General features: G+C 33.9%; 4 protein-coding genes across 5 annotated transcripts in view; all 4 read right to left on the bottom strand.

Moving 5' to 3' along the window:
• LOC145317564 (renalase-like) overlaps positions 1-955 on the bottom strand; it is a 3641-nt gene extending 2686 nt beyond the window's left edge. The window contains exons 1-2 of the mRNA XM_080158708.1: positions 823-955; positions 324-447 (exon numbers count right to left, since the gene is read on the bottom strand). Coding sequence (XP_080014834.1) covers positions 324-447; positions 823-884 — 186 coding nt within the window. The 5' untranslated portion in view covers positions 885-955. The remainder of the gene's footprint in view (positions 1-323; positions 448-822) is intronic.
• On the bottom strand, positions 898-5705 carry LOC145317563 (renalase-like). Of its 2 annotated transcripts, none has more exons than XM_080158706.1 (6): positions 5544-5705; positions 5029-5099; positions 4447-4657; positions 3001-3136; positions 2325-2485; positions 898-1999 (listed from the first exon to the last, which is right to left on the bottom strand). In XM_080158706.1, exons 1-6 carry the CDS (start codon positions 5656-5658, stop codon positions 1437-1439), a joined length of 1257 nt encoding a protein of 418 aa, XP_080014832.1. In that variant the 5' UTR covers positions 5659-5705; the 3' UTR covers positions 898-1436. The 2 variants fall into 2 exon arrangements, with proteins under 2 accessions (XP_080014832.1, XP_080014833.1); XM_080158707.1 differs by having other exon boundaries at positions 5527-5673.
• LOC145317560 (complex I assembly factor ACAD9, mitochondrial-like) lies at positions 5683-15131 on the bottom strand. The gene is made up of 14 exons (XM_080158702.1): positions 14585-15131; positions 13547-13677; positions 13180-13245; positions 12747-12821; positions 11862-11950; positions 11182-11309; positions 10774-10901; positions 10290-10461; positions 9526-9652; positions 9048-9321; positions 8066-8150; positions 7732-7832; positions 6596-6649; positions 5683-6139 (listed from the first exon to the last, which is right to left on the bottom strand). Exons 1-14 carry the CDS (start codon positions 14829-14831, stop codon positions 5765-5767), a joined length of 2052 nt encoding a protein of 683 aa, XP_080014828.1. The 5' UTR covers positions 14832-15131; the 3' UTR covers positions 5683-5764.
• On the bottom strand, positions 14774-22232 carry LOC145317562 (F-box only protein 47-like). Its single transcript, XM_080158705.1, has 11 exons — positions 22024-22232; positions 21192-21399; positions 19966-20033; positions 19474-19629; positions 18640-18796; positions 18264-18338; positions 17755-17823; positions 17089-17238; positions 16489-16642; positions 15876-16022; positions 14774-15414 (listed from the first exon to the last, which is right to left on the bottom strand). Exons 1-11 carry the CDS (start codon positions 22191-22193, stop codon positions 15278-15280), a joined length of 1491 nt encoding a protein of 496 aa, XP_080014831.1. The 5' UTR covers positions 22194-22232; the 3' UTR covers positions 14774-15277.

The raw sequence follows: 22232 nt of genomic DNA, 5'->3' as shown, positions 1-22232 counted from the left end.
TGAAAAATCAACGAGATGGAAAAGCCTCTAAGAACTTTACAAATTAACCAGTAGTTTCCTCTTCCATGCATTAACTCCCCCCCCCCCCCCCCTTATCTATGAAATAAATTGTGACTTAACTGGGAGGGGAGGTTTCTTATGCCTAACTCCTACGGGTCACCCAAACCCGGCGGGACTACCAATAACCCAATATAACCTAACCTTACCTAAAGAAATATACAAATAAACGAAAAAATACCCTCGTCTAAATTTTTAAATTCTTTTTTTTTTAATCGGATAAAGGTAATTGTGCTCAACAAGGCACTTTAAGGAAAATTGCTAACCTTCTTAGTGATGAACTGGGGCCCAAGATCAACTTGAGAGTTGTTGTGTCTTTTGGTGGTCATCCTGCCTCCAGATTGATAGGCCTTGTCCCAGCAGGTCACTCCCACTGCCAGCCCTGACAGCCTTAAAAACAGGTTTGATAAAGCAAGGTTAGGTTATTGCAATTAGAGGCTTAACAGGTGTTAGAGACAAAGAAGAAAAATGCCCCTCCACCATTTCCAATTTATTTTGAAAATAAGGTATGGGGGTTGGGATGTTTTGTGCTCGCTAGGTATTTTAAGAGAAAGCACAGAGATTTGAAAAAATAAATTATTAAGTGCTTAAAATTTTTGGCAGTAGATGATATTTCTTGTGGGCAACGGCGGTTCCACCGATGTTACTTCTCAGTTTCGCATAAAAACAACTGCCAAGCCAAACCTTATTCATTCCAAAACATGACATGAAATTGACTTTTATCTTAGCTGTTACAGACACACAAAAAAATATAAATAAAGTTACCTTGAGGCTAGGGCAGCAGCGGTCAGTCCACCGCCAACAACTAGAACCCGGGCCCCGCTCATTTTCTACAACATATTCTGCAATTTTACCACTTTTAGTTCTTATCACAGTAAGATATAAAGTGACAATATCCCTTATATCTCCATTTCAGCCCCCAATTACCCCTCCCATAACTTGGACTTCAGAGAAAATATGTAAGAATAAGTAAAATGTGGTTAAAAAAGGCTCCGTAAGGCCGGGGTGGATAGAACATCCCTGAGAAATTTGCAAGTTTTTTTTTCTCTAAATGGGGGTGGATGGTCTGAAAGGTTGATTCAAGGGATAATACTAATAAAGTCTTTCTCTCTTATATCAAGTGTTAAATAATCTCTACTATTAAAATTATGTCAGTAATGTAAATAAACTATATATGAAAGTTAACATGAAATAATGTAAGTTTAAAATAAATAAATAGATAATTTGGCCTTTTTTTAGGTATTTATTTACTAAAAAATACTAGAGCAAGGTTTTATCACATGAGATTGTCAAAAAAGATTAACTAAAGGAGATTAATTTTTTCATTATTTTTAGGCATTTAAAAATATTTGAATACTAAATCTGAGTGTAATCTTAATTTAGAAATTAAATCTTTGTTTAAGGATATCCTGAGCAACCCTAGCAGCGTCCAGACAGCCGCCAACATTGGAAATTGAAAAAGAGTCACCAGCTCCTATAAGAAGCGGTTCCTCTATTAGGGTAACAGCACCAGGAACACCCTGGAAAGGTACACTGGTCTGGGAGTATCTCCATTTATGGCACATTGTTTGCAATGGTTCTGGAAGACTGCCATCAGGCGATAACAGGTTTTCTAGTTCCTTGTATATTATATCCTTGGCTATTTCTTTTGTAAGCTCGGTGTTTTGATGTGCCCAGGTGCGGTGAGAGTGGACACAGACAGATACAGGACCTCCCTCATCTTCACATTCCACAGATATATATTTGATTATATCATTTCCGGGGTAATATTTCACTTTTTGTTGTCGTATTTCTTCCAGCGGAGTGCAAGATTTGGAATAAAATACTCCCAATGAAAAGGATGTGGAGTAGGTAACTTTTTCTAGGTTGTTGTAGACTTCTTGGTCCTGCTGGAGCAGGGACAGGTAGTTTCCAAGTGGCCGACCTACAGCAGAGCTAGTACCTTAAAAATTTATTTGTTTATGGTAGAAAAAAATATGAAATAAACAATACATAAACGCGAAAGTTTGATTAGCTTAAACTTTTGGTGAAGGGGTAAATACTGTGAAGATTTTGTAATTAAAGAAGCTTTAGAAACATTCCAGAAGGCTAAAGCTTTCCAGTTTGCTTCTAAAAATGAGGCATTTCAAAGATCAAATGAAATTGTTAAATTGTTATGATATTGTTAATGATTAACATCGTTTTTTTTTGCATTAAAATCTGTCAAAAAAATCTTATTTAGTCCTAGCTTTCTGTTAATAAATAATATTATTTAAATAAAAACCAACCTAAGAATTGTGGGACAGGAATAGTTAGTATCACAGCATCAAAATATTCTTTAAAATTTCTACCATGGTTTTGTGCCTCCCAAACTACATCACTTGAATTTTGGGGTTCCACTGCATTCAACTCATTCAAAAATGTCTTAGTTTCTGGTTTCACAGTCGATCTAAAAAACAAACTATGTATCTTTAAAAGAATATTATTCTGAATGTAATTGTATATTATATAAATGAAGAACTTGTTATAACTTGTAAAGAAATTAATCTAATTCAAAATTCTGACAAAGGGGGGGGGGGGCGAAAGTGACACTTTTTGAAACCAAAACTAAAAGTCAAAGGAACTCAACTAAAAAAAGTGCTACAGGTCTGACATTTTGCATGGCAGTTGCTTTATAGGGGTACAATATGGAACTGTGAAAAAACGGCGGCGCAACCGCCGAAAACCGCCGAGAAAAGGCAACAAAAATTACGGCGGGAAACGGCGGTTTTCGGCGGTTGCGCCGCCGTTTCTTCACAGTTCCATATTGTACCCCTATAAAGCAACTGCCATGCAAAATCTCAGACCTGTAACCCTTTTTTTAGTTCAGTTCCTTTGTTGATTCTTAGTTTTGGTTTCAAAAAGTGTCACTTTCGCCCCCCCCCCCCTTTGTTAATTATTATTTCAAGGGTAGCATTTCCGTACCTCTTTAAAAGATATTCCACAATAGCCTGTGACCCAAAGGTGGCCGTATAATTATCAGGTTTGACAAGAACTGTGCAGTCTTGTTCATCCCCTTCCAGCCAGCAGTTGCTGTCCTGCCCGACAGGTTCCAGATTTTCTAAACACGGTTTTTGATCATTAGCTTATTTATTTTGTTTATTAAAATTTCGGAGTGGATACAAAACGGCGATTTTCAAAACGGCGAAATAACAAAACGGCGACTACTACAAAACGTTGAAATCACCAAACGACGAAAAAACGGCAACTCCTACATTTAAAAATAAAAAATGTTCCAAAGGGGACTATCCACGAACAAGAGCAAGTGATTCTAAGCACCTTCCAGCATTGATCCATGGTATTTTTTTAATGAATATACTGGGTTTATGTTTAATATTTGGTTTATCGACAAAAAATTTCTGCTTCACCGTGGTTTTATATGAAAAAAAACTTTGAAATGTAAAGTATTTTTTTTATGCAATATCATCAAATGCTTTGTTGAGTTCAAATGACAAAATAAAATAAAAGCATCAAATGGTGTAAATTGTAAAAGTACATTAAATAAAATGAATAAAATATTACAATCTACCAACCCTTCTTCTAAATATACATTTTTAATCAAAATAATATACTTTTGTGTCAAAGCTGTTAAACAACAGTTTGAACTCAACAAAACATTTGATGATATTGCACTAAAAAATGCTTTACATTTCAAAGTTTTTTCCATATATTACTATGGTGAAACCTAACTTTTTAGTCGATAAACCAAATATTAAACATAAACCTAGTATTTTCACTGATAAAATGCTATGGATCAATGCTGGAAGGTGCTTAGAATCACTTGCTCTTGTTCGTGGATAGTCCCCTTTTAAAAGAAATTCTTCCAATTTTTATAATTTTATACATAAAGTCAATAGTCACAGCCATAAATTGTTCATAGATTCAATGTATAATTTATTTGTTTGAAGTAATAAATTAAATAAATACATAATTATATTTTTGTAACCGTCGCTGTTTTGTAAAATTCGAAGTTTTATGATTTCGCCGTTTTATATCGACTCCAAAATTTCCATTAAGATTATCTAATCAAATTAAGAAAACTAGTTAAAACAAGTTTAGCATTCTTAAAATTGTATAGTGCCTTTTATATATATGTCATTTCGTGTACATAAGATCGCCATAGAAAGTCAAAAAGTTAAAATCCGATGAAAAAATGGCCGGAATTTAATATGCTCAAACACATCCTACTTCAACGACTTGACTTTGGGATTTTTAATCAGTATTGCTTAAGTAAGCCACTGCAATGCCTAATTTTAGCGTTTTTATCCTGTCTTTGAACACATTACTTTACGGGATCTAACAAATTGACTCCTCCCCTTTTTGTAAAAGAAGAGAAGACAGTAAAAAAAAACATTGCAACAATATTCTTACCCTCATTCAATGTAGTAGTTGTCTGATTAGCTTCCTTCTCCAATTCTTTCTCAATTTCTTTTTCAAGCGTAGATAGTTTGATTTGTACAGGTGCAGGTGTGTTTCTAGTGTTGGTGTGGACGGAGTGGGATTGGTGGAGGTCATATGTTACAGGTTGGATCAGGTTCTTTTCAATAAGCTCGGTAAATATACTATCTTCTATGTCGTCTGGCTAAATAAGAACATTAAAATACTTTCAAGTAAAACATATACAATGCGATATATGAAATGATTTTTTTTGTATAATGTTTTGCGTTTATTCCTAGGTATATAGTCATCAAGAATCTTTTGTTATTATGCTTTAAATATAAATGAATGCAACCCCAATTATAATTAACAAAATTGACCCTATGTAGATTAAAAACATTGATGAAAATGTTTGGACAATGCTTCTTTGGAAATACTAATAATAAACTTGAACTCCAAAAGTTTTTAAACAAAATATAGTAGAAGTGTCTATCAACTTATGAGGTCAGCATAATTCATACTTAACTATATTTAGTACCAAACATTAATCAAATTATTTTCAGAATATAATATTACCTTTCTGGATATAAACTTGGGTCCTATGTCTACTTTCATATCTCCAAACACTTTGGTCGTCATACGCCCACCTAAACATTAAACGTTATCTTCAAGAGAACTTATAATAAAGTAGCTACACAAAAAATGGTATTAATATGTTTAGTTTTAGCATAGTGAAATATTTTATCACTAACGACTTGAGACCTCTAGGAGGGGGAGGGAGGATCGACCCTCCACTTCTCCTTATGTGAGGATTGAAGTACCCTCCCCCAAAATAGTTATAAACCTTCCCTGGACCTATAGGAAGTTTAAGTACAAACACAACCATCTTATCTTTATAAAATTTAGAGCGGCTTTACAATATGCGGATTATTTTTCTAAGGGGGAATATTTCTGTTTAAAGGTGACAACCCCTACCTCTTCCCACTATATTATGCATTAAAGGAACCTTAAAACATTATTTCTGACGTGCAGACAGACATCTCACAACTTTTTGATTTAAAGATATATGTCTACCTTTGTAATGTTTCTACCTGGCCTGGAAGCTTTATCCCAGCATGTGAGGGAGACAGGTGCCCCGGCTAGCCTGCGGGCCAGAGCAGACCCAGTCAGTCCAGCCCCGACAATAAGAATACGTGGAATGCCCATTTTTTAAATTACTACAACATAATGTCTGAAATGAAAAAAAATAGAAAAATCTAATAAATAACTGAAAGGTTTCTTTATCTGGGTGAATATTTGTTAATATTTTGGCTTAATACGTATTTTTGGTGAGTGGGTTGACGGGGCAGTAGTTGCCACGTTTCATAATATATTCTCCAGCTTCCATGTAGAAAAAATCCGGGAATCCTTCGTAATTGCTCATGTGCATAAAATCTTTGAAAATTCTGTCAGTCCGTTCTTTTGACTCAGCAATGAACGGAATAGCCAGGTTGATTTCCAGCTCTGAATGCTGGTGCCCGACACAATATGCCCGGGAACAACGGCTCAGGGTGCAGATCATGGCGTACACCTCCATGGTGAAGTCAGCCAGGATCTCCAGGTTGCGCTCGTGAATCTGGATGTTGAGTCCGTGAGTCTTGAGCATCATCTCAGCCATTAGATGAAGTCTGCGAGAGGCTTCGTCAACCTTAATAAAATCAAATATTGTTGTTTTCAAAGTGCCTTGTTAAAATGGATCTCACACAAGATTTTAATGTTCTCTAATAAGGTCAAACTTGCAGCGGGCTAAAATAACAATTTCCCCCATCACCCATCCCCCCCTCCCCTACTACTGGATGAATGAACTACCAATAAACAAGTTCCATGTTAGCAAGCTAAATTGACGACAATTTTTCCCCTGTCATAATATCCAAGTATATTCTACATCAATTCTTGTTATGTTGAATACTGACCCCTCCACCCCACACCCCCTTATCTTTAACACGCAAAGTGTGTTCTAAACTTGCTCTCCCTCACTATGTCTGTAACTCTATAACTTTGTAACTATTCTCGTAATGCACGTTTTGCATTGTAATTATGTCTGTTGTGAATGAAAGCTATGTTAGGATTTTATTGGTTTAGATAAAAAAAATAAGACCAATACCTGACTCGCTATGTTTCCAAGACGTGGGTGAACATTCTCGTCAATCTTATATCTAGTCAACAGATCATATCATAACATTAAAGCATTTGCCCAATAAAAATGCAAAACATATTATTATTTGTGTTTATTCTAATTTTTTAAAGAAGGAGGGATAATTATGCTTCTTTTCCGAAAAGGTATGTGTTTTACACTGCAATTAAGACTAAAAAAATATTAACAATGATTAACGCTAAACTCAAAGCCCGTAATTCAGCAAATTAATTTGAAATTGCTGAAATTTTGGATATTATAGTGGCGAAAACCTTGTTTTGTGCTGTAACTAAAGAAAAGTGGATAAGAAGTGGGGGGAGGGGGGAGAAGAAAGTGGTTTATGGAGAAATTTTCACCTAGAATTGTTTGTCAGAATCCTAGTCCTAAAATATAAACAAACTTATGGCAAAAAAGGAATATTTTTCTGCCAAAGAAAGTGGTAGGGAATAACTTTATTTCTCATACTCTTGCAATATTTTTATCAAAATAATCATAGACGCTAATTACTGAGATTAGGGTTGGCAATCCGAATCCGGGATTCGCCCAATTTTTGGTCAATTTGAAATCCGAATCCGGAATCCGTTTTTTAATAGCGGATTCGGATTCCTAATTGGTAAGCTAAAATTAGCGTCGTGAGTTTTTTCTTTCAACTACCCCTTTTTGAAGGCAAAGATTATCATCATTATATATATAATCTTTTAAAATCTGGTTCGATTCTCGGAAGTGGATTATATAGAACACCAAGAACATTAATTTTTAAGACATACATATGTAGCACTTATTTTTATTAATTTAAAAAAAGCCTTTTAATATATAAATTGTTAGAATCCGGAATTCGCCATTTTTTGGACGGATTCTTGTAAGAATCCGAATCCGGTCCAAAAATTTGACGGATTGCCATCCCTAATTGAGATAATAAATAATTTTATAATCCGGTTATTGTTTTTCTTTAAAACTTCCCAAAATGCTCCTTTAAAGTCATCCCCTCCCACCCCCCAAAAAAAAGGTGGACAAATGAGGACCTGTTACATTTATTTTTCTGCCCTATCTTTTTCAGAATAAGAATTTTTAACATTATTAATTTAAGATATGATCTGAACTCTCCTTTTTGGGAATATTTTGTATACTTCTCTGTTAACATTAAGCTGATGAGGCACTGCCAACCTTAGACTCACTTTTGGCTTTTGATACTCTCTTATGTCCTCGCCTAAAATGATTTTCCAGTATTGATTCGAAACCGATTAATATCCAGTGGATTAGAACCGGTTGTCAGCCTAACTGAAAAATCATGTATCGCATAGTATTATAGCCTCGGGGCTAAAAAAACTGGTTCTTCCTACTCTGCGCTACTTGTTACTTCAAGGACGGACGTGGTGAGGAAAAATCCACAAAGTCTCCAAAAAAAAATATCTCGATATTTTATTTTTATTTTGTAATTACCTTTTAGTTCAATGATAGAGAGAATGCCAGTTATTCCGATGAAACACTTGGACACGTTGGAAGTTCCCTGCCAAGCATTTAATACCTAAACAACAATATGATGTCATTTGAAAAGGCATTAACTTAGACAATTCTGTATGTATGTTTCGACCCTGATTAATCATGATTTTATCCAAGTTCAGAGGTGTATATTCTGCAAAATTGACCCTGCTTAAGGGGGGGGGGGATATAAAAATGTGTTATTGGGGGGGAAAAAATGTAAAAATTATGAGATGTTAAAACATTATTTATCTACCCTCCTTGGTGAAAAAACTAAAATAATGTGTGGGAGTGGGGATAATATAAATGAATTAAAGAGTTCTGATCATATTTTTCCATTTTTTCTCCTTCCGTGCTGGAAAAAAACCAAAAGGGGGGGGGGGGGATTTTGGCAGCAGGGGAATAAAATAAATCTTGTGCAGAATATACACCCCTGTCCAAGTTTAAGATGCTAAGAAAGATTGGAATGTGTGGTACTTTCACTCGTAGTGCCTACTAAATAGAAATAAGGAGAAGGGGTTTTGGTCTTTTTATACCTAACCCATGCGGGGCTAGACTGTATCCAATATAACTTAACCTAACATAAAGACAACTAGGTATAGTCGTATGGAGAATACATTTTTAGTTTGAATGTTACGTCACCAACTACCAAAAACGACAATGTAATATTTATAAGGAACTAATTTTTTTTCATAAGATAAATATTATACTTGTGGCTGCACCCTAGCATTCAGGGGGCTCTGCAATCAGATGGGTAGATATAGATATAGCAAAGGAAAATAGCCTAAAACAACACCGTGACCTTTTTTGAAGAATTTCTATAAAGGAGAACTCGAATAAGTTTGGTAGTTATTGAAATATTAAGCTTAAGACAAAAAACCTTTATTACTTTATATTATAGGATATAGAAAAATTAATCATTTAAATTAATATGTTATCTAACCTGACTTTCTGCCACGTATCTTTGCCACTCAGCATCCGCCAGAACCGTCTGAGCTCCTAATATCTTCATGCAAGCCTTGGTCACATAATCAGAGGCCACCGCCGCAAACTCCTTCACAACCGCCGACTCCAGCTCGGTGTCCGGTTTCAGGCCGACGTCGGCGAGTCCGCTGGTAAGATAAAGCATGCTTTCCAGGGCGAACACATAAGAGGAACACTTGGCTATCTGAAGGTTGATTAGTTCATACTCAGCCAGTTTCTTACCGTATTGCCACCTAAACAAGGATACCAACATTCAGAAAAGCGAAGCTCAACAAATCTATCTGACACAAGAACATTGATAAATATAAAATATTCAATATTCAACATTTTTCAGACGTACCTGGACAAAAATTCCTCGTATGTCTCCAAAAATAAAAAATCGTATTGCGGAGAACCGGTTCTAATCGGGTTCGAAGCCATACTGGAAAAATATTTACCTTGAATGGCAGTGTTTGATAGTTTTGTCAAGTAATGTCTTGAGTCTGGTATGAATGGCTGCACCCATATACAACTTGATGTCATGATTAATGGATTGATAAACGTCATGTCCAATTCCGGGTTCACCTTAATACAATTTTAATACAACATTTTTATATAAAAAAGTAATAAATAGCTATACGTTTAGGAAATTATGATTAATTTGGTTATACTATAGAGATTAACTGAGACATACTATCTAAATCAGCCAATAGGAGCACAGTAGAGGTACAATCCAGGCATGTCATTGGTTTAAATTGTGTACAGATTTTGGTAGGCAAAATTTTTCATTACGTTCGCATAATGAGTCAGTTTTAAATAGTCTTATTTCTTAAGATGATATATCATGTAAAGATTTATTTCCTTGTACGGTTTGAAGCACATGACAAAACCTATAATAAGTTAGCTATGAAGAGTTGAATTGCTCAGGATAAAGTTAGCTTTCTAGAAATAATATCCTCGAAAAATTAAGTCGCTTGTTTAACTTCAATGCAAACAAACAAAGGTGTTTGTATGCTATGGAATCCTTTTTTAAGTTTGACGAGTTTTGGGGTCAGATGGACCATCTATGTATTTTATGTCTATTTGTTAAACAAAAGATCATTACATTTGTGGACCTAATATTTATTTTGTGTTTTATTAGATTAAGTTGGGTTAGTTTAGTTTTAATATAGCAAGGTAGTTGGGTTTCGTAAGTCAAAGGAGTTGAATAAAGTCTACATACCCAAAACTGCACTGACAGGAACCTCACAATCAAGAGTGACATCACAAACTTGAAGACCATTCAATGCGGTCAAATTGTAAGGTTTTGATATTTCAACACCAGGCGTGTTCCGGTCAACTAGGAAAGCTGTCAGGTTTATGGTGTCATTACCCAAATAATCATGACAATTCACCTGGAACAAAACAAAAACTATTGAATTATATGCTGGTGATGTAACCCTCCTAATAAGAAGAAAGTTTACAAAACTCCCGTTTTAGCCGAATTTTCCATTCTAGTATTTTCCTTTAAATCTTCAGTGTATTTCCATTTCAAAAATAAATAATGATGATAGTTAAAAATATAATTTTATTTATTTTTCTTTTTTGCATCTTTCATATTAAAATTTTAATTTTTTCTTGTGATCCAAATACTCAGTAGGGAAAATAACAAAATTTACAGTTTTTATCATAAAAACTTGTTATTGACAATTAAATAAATATAATACCTGTCCAAAAACTAAGAAAAGGTCTGCTCTTATAGCATTTGCCACCCAGGTTTTGGTTCCTTTAAGGTGATATGCCATACCATCTTCTTTAAGCGTTCCAGTAGTCTCAATGCTCAAGGGATCAGATCCTTAAAAAAAATTTTAATTTATCTTACTTACCTACCTACCTACCTATATTATAAATAAGATATTTTAAGAAAAATTCTAATTTCTAACATTAAAATAAAAATCCATGTATTCTTTATCTATTTATGAGTAGGTATTTGCTGAATGACATTCCCAAAATTGAAAGGGGTAGTTGCACAAAAATATGCGGTTCACTAATTTAAGTTCAAATGCACTTCGTGCAACTACCCCCTTAATTATCCAATTCCTGTTTCCCTGAATGCCATAAACAATCCAACTGACCTGCATTTTTTTCAGCTATGCAAGTTGCTGTCCATATTTGACCCATAGAGATCGGTTCCAAGTATTTTTGTTTCTGTTCCTCAGTTCCATGTAGAACTATAGCTCTTGTACACATCATTTCATTAATCCTAAAAATAGAACCAGTTCTAAGTTTTACTGAAAAATCCTAATATCAATACCAGTTTTATTAAACCAGGGCCTTCGGTCCCTCGGAGCTGACAAAACCGTTATCAATCTAAAATTTTTTTTCAATTTACTATCCGCGGAATGCTGTCTATAATACGATGCAGTTAACTATTATTACCTCAGCTATCTCAACTACATTATATCATACTGAAGACGCTTATAAACAGGCCTAATAACAATCGATGACTAAGGAAAACTAGGAGAAGCAATGTCTTCTTTTCTGTCCAGACAATGAGAGTGTTAGATAATAAAAGTGACATCCAACAGACAATCAACGCCTAGATGCACGAAAATTTGTCTGTTTATGGGTAAAGGCATTCCTCCCCTTAACCTCACTATTAGTGACAAGTGCCTGATATACCTAGCAGCAGTAGGTATCATGCTACATGACTCTAGTATGACATAGCGTGGTCCAGGTTAGACACCTACATAATGCCGGAGGTATGTGTACTTCATATAATGTTAGAAACCAAAGTAAAAGTGTTTAAACCTACCTATAGAGTTCCGCTAGAGTGAGTGATTGTCCCAGTTCTTGATATAATCTCATTACCTCGGTCTTTAACAACTCAGCCCCACCATATTTCTATAATAATTAGGTAGCTTTTATTATATAATGAAGTGTAGCTACTCCAAATAAAGTTTTTTTTGTAGGTCTTTTCATATTTGTATCCCAGGAGAGTTACCATTTATTTTATTCTTATTTATTTTCAAAACACAGAAACGATGAAAACTTTTAGCTTCAAACTAATATTGAAATTGTAATTAATCAAATTATTAAACAAAATATCTGCTAGAAATTACATATGATACCTAATTCATAAAAACATGCTATTTTATTTCATTATTTAGGGTCTTTATATCATGTATGAATTTTAAGTTTGTCTCTATTAGGTATATCTGATTCAATAGTAGTAAAATTTTCGTAGTCTGAAGCTTAAAATTTCAAAAACTACTAAACTGATTTTGTTTGCCTTTTTAGGAAATTTTTACATAGGACCCGGGATGGTAGGTATTCTTTTCTTTATTTTTTATACCTAATTAAACCTTGGAATAATTTTAGGCTATTTTTCTATCCTTTTATTTCCCCTTTTATTATACAACCTCTATATATTAGGGGCGCAGCCGCTAGTTTAAGAATAAAACGATTATTTTCTATGGGTTGTATATTCTGCACGGGGTCCCCTGATAAAGAAGGGAGGGGGACGGGGGGGAGCAAAAAATGTAAAAATAAATCAAGTAGGTACTGAAAATATTATTCCATTTTTTCTTCTCTTTGGGAAAAAACTATGGGGGGAGAAATGATAGATTTTGCAGCTGCCGGGGGAAAAAAATAATCTTATGCAGAATATACACCCTGGATTTTCTTGTATTGTATTTACCCTAGGTACAAGAAGGCCAGTCAGCTCAAATTGTTCAAGTTTCTTTATTAACTGTTCTGGTACTACCCCGCGCTCCTGAAAATAAAAATATAACATTAAGGAGCCATATTTATCACACTAAAATTGATTTTATAGATAAAAATTGGACCTTGTTTCATAGTAATCAATGTTCCAAAAATCAGATAAACAAGATGATTATAATATAAAAACATTAAAAATATGTTTTGTATGAACGTATGAACTTTCTAGAAACGATTTTAGAGTTACTACACTTTCTAAAATGTACCTTACTGTTAAAGTAATCAACATCCCTAGATTGAAATAGATAAGACAATTTTAACAAGCCTAAATTGACGAAAAGAGCCTGCCGTTCCATAAGAACGGATGTACAGGCCCTAATTATGGAAAATCTTCACTTAAAAAAATATCTTACCTCAATACTGTCGATTATTTCTTTATTTTCCTCCATGAATTTTTTTAATTGATCCACTTGTTTCTGTTTAATAATTCAAGAATTTCAGTTCATCTTCATAGTACAAAGTATCTAGATGTCCGTCGATCCCTATGAACTTAATATTAATGCTAGCGGTTTCGCCCCAAGAGGTAATGGCAAGTCCACCTCATAAGGTAAAGGGTTGGGGGTGTCCTCTCTTAAGAAAAACAGCTTAAAACCACTACAGGACACGTAGGAATATTCCCTGAAAAGTATAGCTGTTACCGATATCTAAAGCTTCATACAGACAAACATCGTTCTACTCTCAACTTTGTTTTATATTTATTATAGATTCTCAAATTTCCTGAAGAACATAATATCTGTCAAAGCTGACAACTTCAGCGTAGGCCAGAACAGATTTATTAAACTCCCCACAGTAAAGAGATTTGATAAATGGTGGAAAATTAATATCCTTTAATCTATTCTCAGTAGGACTGCCTGCATTCATATACATTCAAATATATCATGTGAAAAAAAGTAATAGTTTCATTTAGTTTTTCATCAGTGCAGTGGTACTTTAAATTGAAGCTAGTTTTGAAGAAAAAATAATAAATAGTTTTGTTTTACTATTCAAAATTAAACATTTGTAAACAATGAAAAGCAACATACCTATGAAAAAGTTTCTTATAAGTTAAAAGAGAGGGTAGTAATCACAAGACTCTGGAACTTAAAGAAAATATATCTATTAAGAAGCACAATTTAACTATTTTCATACAATGAAATTCTAGTTTTATACATTACTATAATTTAGACATCTAAATCTAAATATGAATTTCTGATGCGTCCAACGTATAAAAATTCTACGGGAGGTCATATTCTACTTTATATGTCTATACTCTATAAGCGTGAAAGATTGAGGTATATAAAATAGTTTCATTTGAACAAAGTATTCCTACTTTAATATTTGGTGTAAAACAGGCTAATTGATTTAAAGTCATGAGGTTTATTACATTTAATGTTTTTTTTTTTGCATTTGAGTATTTATATTTTGAGTTTCAAACAAACTTTTGTCAAGAAAGGACTATAGAAGGTTGACAAGTATTGAATTTATTTAACTAATCGAAATATATTTCTATTTTTGAGCTGTGTTTTTTTGTGTGTGTGGATAATTGTTCTATTTTTATTTTATTTAAGTTATTTTGTAGACCACCCAATATCAAATTACTTGTCTTTTAAGTAAGAATTTAATTTGAAACTGATAAATTCTTAATTAATTTTATATAATAGATCAATGATATTGTTTAGCCTTCTAATTTAAGCACAAAAAATATTTAAATTGGTGATACCTATACGTTTTATTCCAACGACGTTTAAGCAAATGTCCAAAATATAATTGAATGCATGCCTATAACAGGTGTCTCGCTTTGGGGCAAGTCTTCTACATAAATAGTTCTGACAGGCTGCGAGCCAAGAACAGGTGAAGGTAACTTACACAGCCAGGAACCTGTCTCAGACGGCAAGCATAGAGATGCCCGGACATGCGGACTTTTCCGCAGGCAAAATTTTGATAATTGACCAATTTTATTCATTTCTATCTGAATATAAAAAATATAATTACGAGAGTTTCGAAGAAAAAAACTTCTAAGATACATATTTTTACAATTTAAATTCTATTAATTTTCAGTTTTAACAAATCATAACTTTAGAACACTTGTCTACGACTTTTTTTCGCAATCAAAAAACATATTTCTTAACAAATAATAAAGTCAGCTTAATATGCCTAGCAGCAGAAAGTTGCATAGATAGGTCGATTCCATTGACGCATGCGTAATGAAAGCAAGGCTTTGCGTAAATCAAAACAAAATATTTTATGTTTAATTATTTTAGGGTAAATACGAAAAGCTAAAATGAGAAAGCCTTATAAAAAATTCCTTACACGAAAGATTTTCATTTCATAGTTAGTTTCTAATTAATATTTTTATATTTTATGACAAAATAAGAATAATAAATTGGTATTATCACTTTCAATTTATAAAATTAACAAAAAACAGAACAATACAAATTTAATTTCATTCTAAACCCGAAGCTTTTCTTCAATTCACTCCTCAACATCATCCATAGGACAATTATCTTCTTGTTCAAGTTTGTCCTGGATTTGGTTCTGGACCAATAAAGGATTTTCTGGTTTCGTTGCCTCTCTGAGGAAAAATTCCCCAAGCTGATCAAACATCGATACTGAATAAAAGTCGTAGATATTTTTAGGTGAGGCCTGTAGCTGTCAGAGAGAGAGAGAGGGGTCAATGCGCTGTTTACTACACTAGTCTCCAAAGTTTTGTAATAACGTTTTTGTTGGTATCATAACTTTGGTGACTTTTTGATTGGTTGGTTGATTAAGTGGAGTGTTCAAACGTTTCGTCCGCTAATCTTTTTTACAAGGCTCATTTTTTCTACGGGCAATTTCACTATAGAGGGTGTTGGTACCCTCCTCCCAAAAATAGAGACTTCTTTAGGTATTTTTGCTTATTTTCGGTTACGCTTTTTTCAGTCACAGGTCATGATAGGGCTCTCTACATTGCCAGGTCAGAAAACTTTAATTGTACTTTAAAATAAGGAGGATTTTTTGGCCCCTTTGTTATTTAGACTCTTAGAGGGTTTAACCCTAAAATAAGTTAATATCTCAACCTTATTATACTTACTTGTAATATCCATCTCGACAGTTCTATCCATGGCGGCCTCCCAGAAGTTGTTGTACAGGGTTTCCTTCTGGTGCTGGGGGAAGTTGGAGAATACCCAGCCCAATATTGAGCTCACTCCTTCCTTCCCATGCGGGCACAACTCGTTATCTTAAGAAAATGTGTATTTTCAATATATGCACACAAAAATTAATGTCATTAGATTATCTTTAAGCTTTTCTTGATATTTCCAAAAAGTTACATAATATTGAAAGATTTTTGATGTGCTAATTTAAAACGTAATTGTTCTTGAACTTGTGTTACCAAAGATATTATAACCAAGAGGGAGGGGACATTGGGATGTTTATTTCACTAGTCCTTGAAGTTTTAAAATAATCAGGGAAAATAATGTTTTCTTATTCGATGGTTTAAAAACTTTGTGGATATTTTTTTTAAAATTTTAATTGGCTTGTTCACTAAGTTGAGTGTCCATACGTTTCAACCACTAATTTTAATCTACATAAGGGGTAATTTTGTGTATAATCATTGGGGATATATACATCAATTTGTCGGCCATTGTCTTATCCCTTTACATCCCTGCATATTCATAATAGCTGAAATATGGATTAAAAATTACCCATTCTATCACAGATGACAACCATAGCGACTATTATGGAGGGAATGAAGTTTTCTGTTCTGTCATTGTTGAGGTGAAGCAGGTAGTTCTTGATCAGATCTCCACTTGTAAACAGCAACATCGTTGAGATGTTGTCAATCAACCATGAAGAGCCCTAAATAAGCAAGATTGGTATCCATGAAAACTTATGCCTTTTGTTTTTATCAGTTATAAATCTATCTCAACCATAACATTTAAAAATTAGTAACTACTGCTGCTTCATAGCTTTATTATCAATTGCATCTATAATAGAAAACATGCCTTTTAGAAATGAAAAAAAATATTTTTGGGTCCATTCTTTTACAGACATACACTCCCCCCCTCCCCCCCAACAAAAAAAAAACGTCTTGGAAATTTTTTATGAGACCAAAATGCGCAAGAAAGACACACACACATGCATCTTATTATTTTGCTGATAAACATCTGATCAGTCATGCATAGAATGACTGAAAATTAGCCCCAAAAAATGGCTATGATTAGCAAATTTTCAGACAAGTGCACTGCACATTCATCATACTACTTTGGATTTATATTGCTGCATAGAACTATGAATTTGTTTACATAAATATCATCATCTAGACCAACAAGGTTGTCAATGATACAATACAGATCCTCATTATCAATCTTGCTGGAGTTGAAGAGAACTGTCAGGATCTGTCCAAAATCTTCCATGGTGTCCTTAGCTTCATGATAGGTTATGGCTGTATCAACCTAATCAAACAAATCATTATGTCAGAAGCATGTAATTGTACAGGACCCTTACTTATCAGAGAGGAAGGGGACATTGGGCTTTTTATTACACTAGTCCCCATTATAATAACGTTTTCTTATTCGTTGGCTTAACAACCTTGGGGTCTTTGATTGAATTTTGATTGGTTGGTATATTTAGGTGATTTTCTAATCGTTGCCACCACTAATTTTGATCTACAGAAGGGGTTATATTGTGTATAATTATTTGGGGTATACATTAATTTATCGGTAATTGTCTTGTCCCTTTAGTTCTTTTTAAACTAGCATAAATAAACCTAAAATACGTCAAGGATGGGTTTTTTTTTGTTCACAGATCGATGTACGGACTTAAGCATGACTAACTGTCATAGGAATTATCATGCAAAGTTTCAAATCAACAGGACAATTGCAAATTGTCTAAATTAATGAAAAGAGCTAACTGTTTCGGATGTACGGTCGGGCTGACCCTAATCATAGAAAAGTGATAAAAAGAATGACCCTGCAATATTGCCAGTTGGGCACACAGCATCTCTTGTACACCATTTTCTTCTGGAAAATTGTGAGATCCTACAAAATTAAAAATTATTAGGTAGGTGGTTCAACATAGCGCGACTGTCGTTGCGTCTGCGGCTTCATCTAAGTTGAATCTGCTGAATACTGCTTTTAATTCTAGGATTTCTGCGGCTGTTGAGCCCTGATTTATACAATTCATTTTTTTAATAGAAGGGTTGGGGCTATCAGCCTGTGTATCTTTCAGGAAGACGGTTGCGAATTCGCGACTGAATTTGGCTGCGGTTGCCGTATTCTGTTTACTAATTCAAACAAATATTTATGAAAATTTTGACAACATATTTTTAAAAAGGGGGAGATGTGTCTGTCAAATTAATTCGCTCTGATTAGTCTTTATTGTAGTGGTTCTTGTTTGGTAAAGGATAAATAAAAAAGAATTATTGACATTTGTTTTTTTGGGTGAATAATTTAAAATAAATAAATGGTTCTAAAACTACCTTGTACTTGATACCAGTCATCTCATGGCCTTCCAAGGTGGGACCCATCATCAAAAATAGAATTCTTGATATATCCTGTTATAAATAATCAATACTGAATTAAGTTGCTTAAAAGTTGTTAACAAACCTTGTCTCAATGTCTATCTAATCTATATGGGAAATGTTATTTATTCGGCTATTATCAGATGATATTTTTGTAAAGTTTCCCCTGACCAATGAAAATTCAATGTATAAAGTAAGTTTGAAACACCGATTTTTGTTGTGACAATATGATTTTGGTAGCTAAATGTCTAGAAATAATAAGCATCTATTTTATAACCAATAATAATAACTATTAACTATAATGCTAAATTTACAAACATTGTTTAAAAATCACCTGCATATCGAGATCAAGATAAGAATGAAACAAATGGGACAAAAAGTTGGAGCACATGACTCCGTGATCCCAGTAGAATGTTCTTAGCACTAGCCTCACTTCTCTCTCAATTTCAGCTGCTGGACTGTCACTCTCAAGGAAAGCTGTCACTTTCCTCCTTTAAGCGACAATCATTTCAATTGGAAATAAAAACGAATCAGCTTATAGTGACTAAACAAAATGACGTCATACAATACAAATGACCAATATAACGGCCAGTATACAATATACATTGTAATAAAATATATATCATTGGCCATTTGTATTGTATGACGTCATCTTCTATTAGGCACTATAAGCTGATTTAATAAAAACAAAGAACACAGTAATAGTGTCTGACTGATTATGACGTAACAAAAAAAAAATAGCCAATGAGAGGCCGTTATTGACCAATGGTAAAATTTATAGTGGCCTCTCATTGGCTAATTTTTTTTGTTACGTCATAATCAGTCAGACACTATTACTGTGTTCAAAAACAAAATAAGTAAAAATAATTTCCGTGTTATAATTCTATGTGTAAAGTTAGAGTGTAATGTGTAAGATAAACAATACACTAACGTTAATATTGTGAAACTGTGTTTTAGCCTAGAAACTGTTAAGTAAGTCGTTTGACCACTTCCAGTCTATAAACTGCTCTATTTCGAGGAAAGGAAAGTGACATCTAACCGTGAACTGTAGTAGATCCTAACTGTAAAATCAGGATGGCCTTGTATTAATGCTATGTATTATACTTAAAGCAGTCCTACGGGTTTAATAATTTAACATTCTGGTCAAAATTGAAACAAACATACCAACCTGATATCATAAAGTTGATCCAAGAATGCTAGAACTGGAGAAAACTCAGATTCATCCCATCCAGCGGTGAAGTTGGCCAGTATGGTTGACATCCCGGAGACCTCGACGACCTGGCTCCAGTCATCTCCAGGCGACAAGTCACCCAGACTCATCTCTCTAAAGTATAACAGGCTTTTGAAGAAGAGATTTTCCAGTTTGGCTTCGAAACCGATAAATATCCGGTGGATAAAGACCGGATATTAGCCCTTCTAAAAAAACCATGTATAGCATCGTATTACAGACAATTTTCCACGAATATTAAAATAAAATAAAATAAAATTAAATTTGTTAGCCCGGGCCTTCGGCTTCTTGGGGACATCATAACTGGTTATCTTTTCATTTTTATATCCACGGAAAATCTGATAAAAATGTATCCGCGAATATTATGTTAGACCTACCTACTATTTCAAACATATTTATAATTTCCAAAATAAAAATATCAAAAAGAGTAACCTGAATTTAGCAGCCCAAGTCTTGAGGAAATCCAACCTTTTCTCTGTTCCGTAGAGCATGGTCAGTCTCTAGAAAAATATTAAATATTTACTTCCAGAAATAAGGTATAACCAACAATTAGCGAAATAAATATAAATTATATTTGGAGGGCAGATGTAGAGGTCGTCAATTCTACTATGTGTTGACCCCCAACGACAGCTGAAATCACGTACCTATAGGTTCCGTGATTTCTTTCAAATTATGTTGTTGGTATAAGCCGATTTACTTCAAACATGAGCGGAAAGTGTATAACACCAACGGGTCGTGGGAGGTGTAGGGGAGAGAGAAAATGTTTTTTAAGTAAAGTCTCAAATACGGCAGAATAAAAGTAAATTTGCTCAGAACTGCAATGTCAAACGTGTGTCATCCAAAGGCAAGGAATTTGCAATCAAGAGATGAGTTATCTGATTTTTATTAATTTACCCAGTGGATTCATATAGAATATGATAACCTAAAAAAATATAAAATGGAGTTTTAGATCTTTAAGATAAAAATACGTCCAGAAAAGCTTTGCATTTTACATAAAAAGCCAGAAATCACGAAATGAAACATTTGTGATTTTACACAAGCATGTCATGCAAAAAAAATGCAATAGACCTCTAGCACTGACCCTGAGAAAATCCTTATAACATCAATAACTATGCTAATTGTATGAAGAATCTAAAGGGATAAGACAATGGCCGATAAATTGATGTACATGCTTAATGATAATACCGAAAATTACCCCGTCTGTAAAGTACAATTAGTGGTTGAAACGTTTGGACACTCAACGTAATGAGCCAAACAATCAAAATAAGATAAAAGCCCGCAAGGTTTGTAATGGTAAGCCAACGAATAATAAAATGTTAGTAAAAGACTTCGGAGAGTTGACTAATAAACACTAAACAGCCCAATGTCACCTCCCTCCCTGATGTGTATATGTCAAGTACATAATAATAGTTATTTCTTGCATCGTATTATAAACAGCTTTCCGCAGATATAGAATGTACAATTATAAGATTTAATCCAGTTTTTTAGCCCCAAAGGTGCAGAAGGCACGGGCTAAAAAAACTGGTTTTAATCTTATGATTATACATTATTATATTCGTAGAAAGCTGGATATAATACGATGCTAACCATAGTTTTTTCGTATGGATGAGAACCGGTTCTTATCCACTGGATTCGAATGAATACGAGAAAAATGTTACCTTAGCAAAAATGGCAAAATTCTTGCAGGTAGTTATCCAAGCATTAAACTCTCTTTCTTCACTCATACAGGAAAAGTCAACGGTGGATAAAATCTCATTTTCCTTTTCATCATCTTCATCTATACTTATTTCACGGATTCTCTGTTGAGGATAGCGTGTTGCATGTTTCATTCCAACGCGTGTTGATATCCAATCTGTCACACGAACTCTTTAAAAGACATGAAAGAATAATTTTAATAAGTGTAAGTAAGACCATAGCATAGCAGTCGACTATTATCCTGTAATATGAAGTACTTCTGTTTTTTAAGCTGAAGACCTTGGAATTTGTTGATCCGTATGAGTTGAACTTTTCAGGAACTTTTCAACTCCCCCCCCCCCTCCCCGCACACTCGCATTACCCATGAGGCTAGGGGCGAAGCAACTATTATTTCATAAGCTATTAAATGGTGTATTTTTATAGTAGCGGCTACGCCCCTAGAGGCTTCTAGGAGCACTTGAGGGGGGGTGTCGAATTTGATAACTTAATTTCTTACTTTAGATTTTAAAAGAAAAACATTTCACTACAATGCTTCTCTTAAAATATTATACCTTGTTGTCCTAGGAATATTTATTCCAAAAATCAGATCAATTGGATAATTTCATCATACAAAAAATGGGTTATCAAAAATAGACATATTTTTAAATGATGTACAGACAATTTGATAATAATTATAGAGTTGCTTTGGTTTACCTATTGTACCTCAGTGTTACAGAAGTCATCATCCAAAGATTGAACCGATAGGACGTACGTACAAACGCTAATTATGTAAAAGCTTTGCTTTTAAAAACTAACCTGAAAGTATGAGAAACCAGAGATAGAGTTCCAATATCCTTGATATCCAGATATCCAAAGATCTTATACAATAACTCTAGTGGTAGAGTATTAATAGTATGATAGACACTGCTGTCCCTATACCTACAATAGTCATGGAAGGTTTTAAACCTTTTTCGTAGGGGCTCCATTTTAGGTTTTGAGTGGATTCTGTAAACAAAAATTTTTGG

The sequence above is a fragment of the Acartia tonsa genome, chromosome 4 (assembly GCF_053477335.1).
Source record: "Acartia tonsa isolate MP-2025a chromosome 4, ASM5347733v1, whole genome shotgun sequence".
Lineage (NCBI taxonomy): Eukaryota > Metazoa > Arthropoda > Copepoda > Calanoida > Acartiidae > Acartia > Acartia tonsa.
Note: the sequence above shows the minus strand (reverse complement) of the source record. Positions and strands in the feature narration are given on the sequence as shown.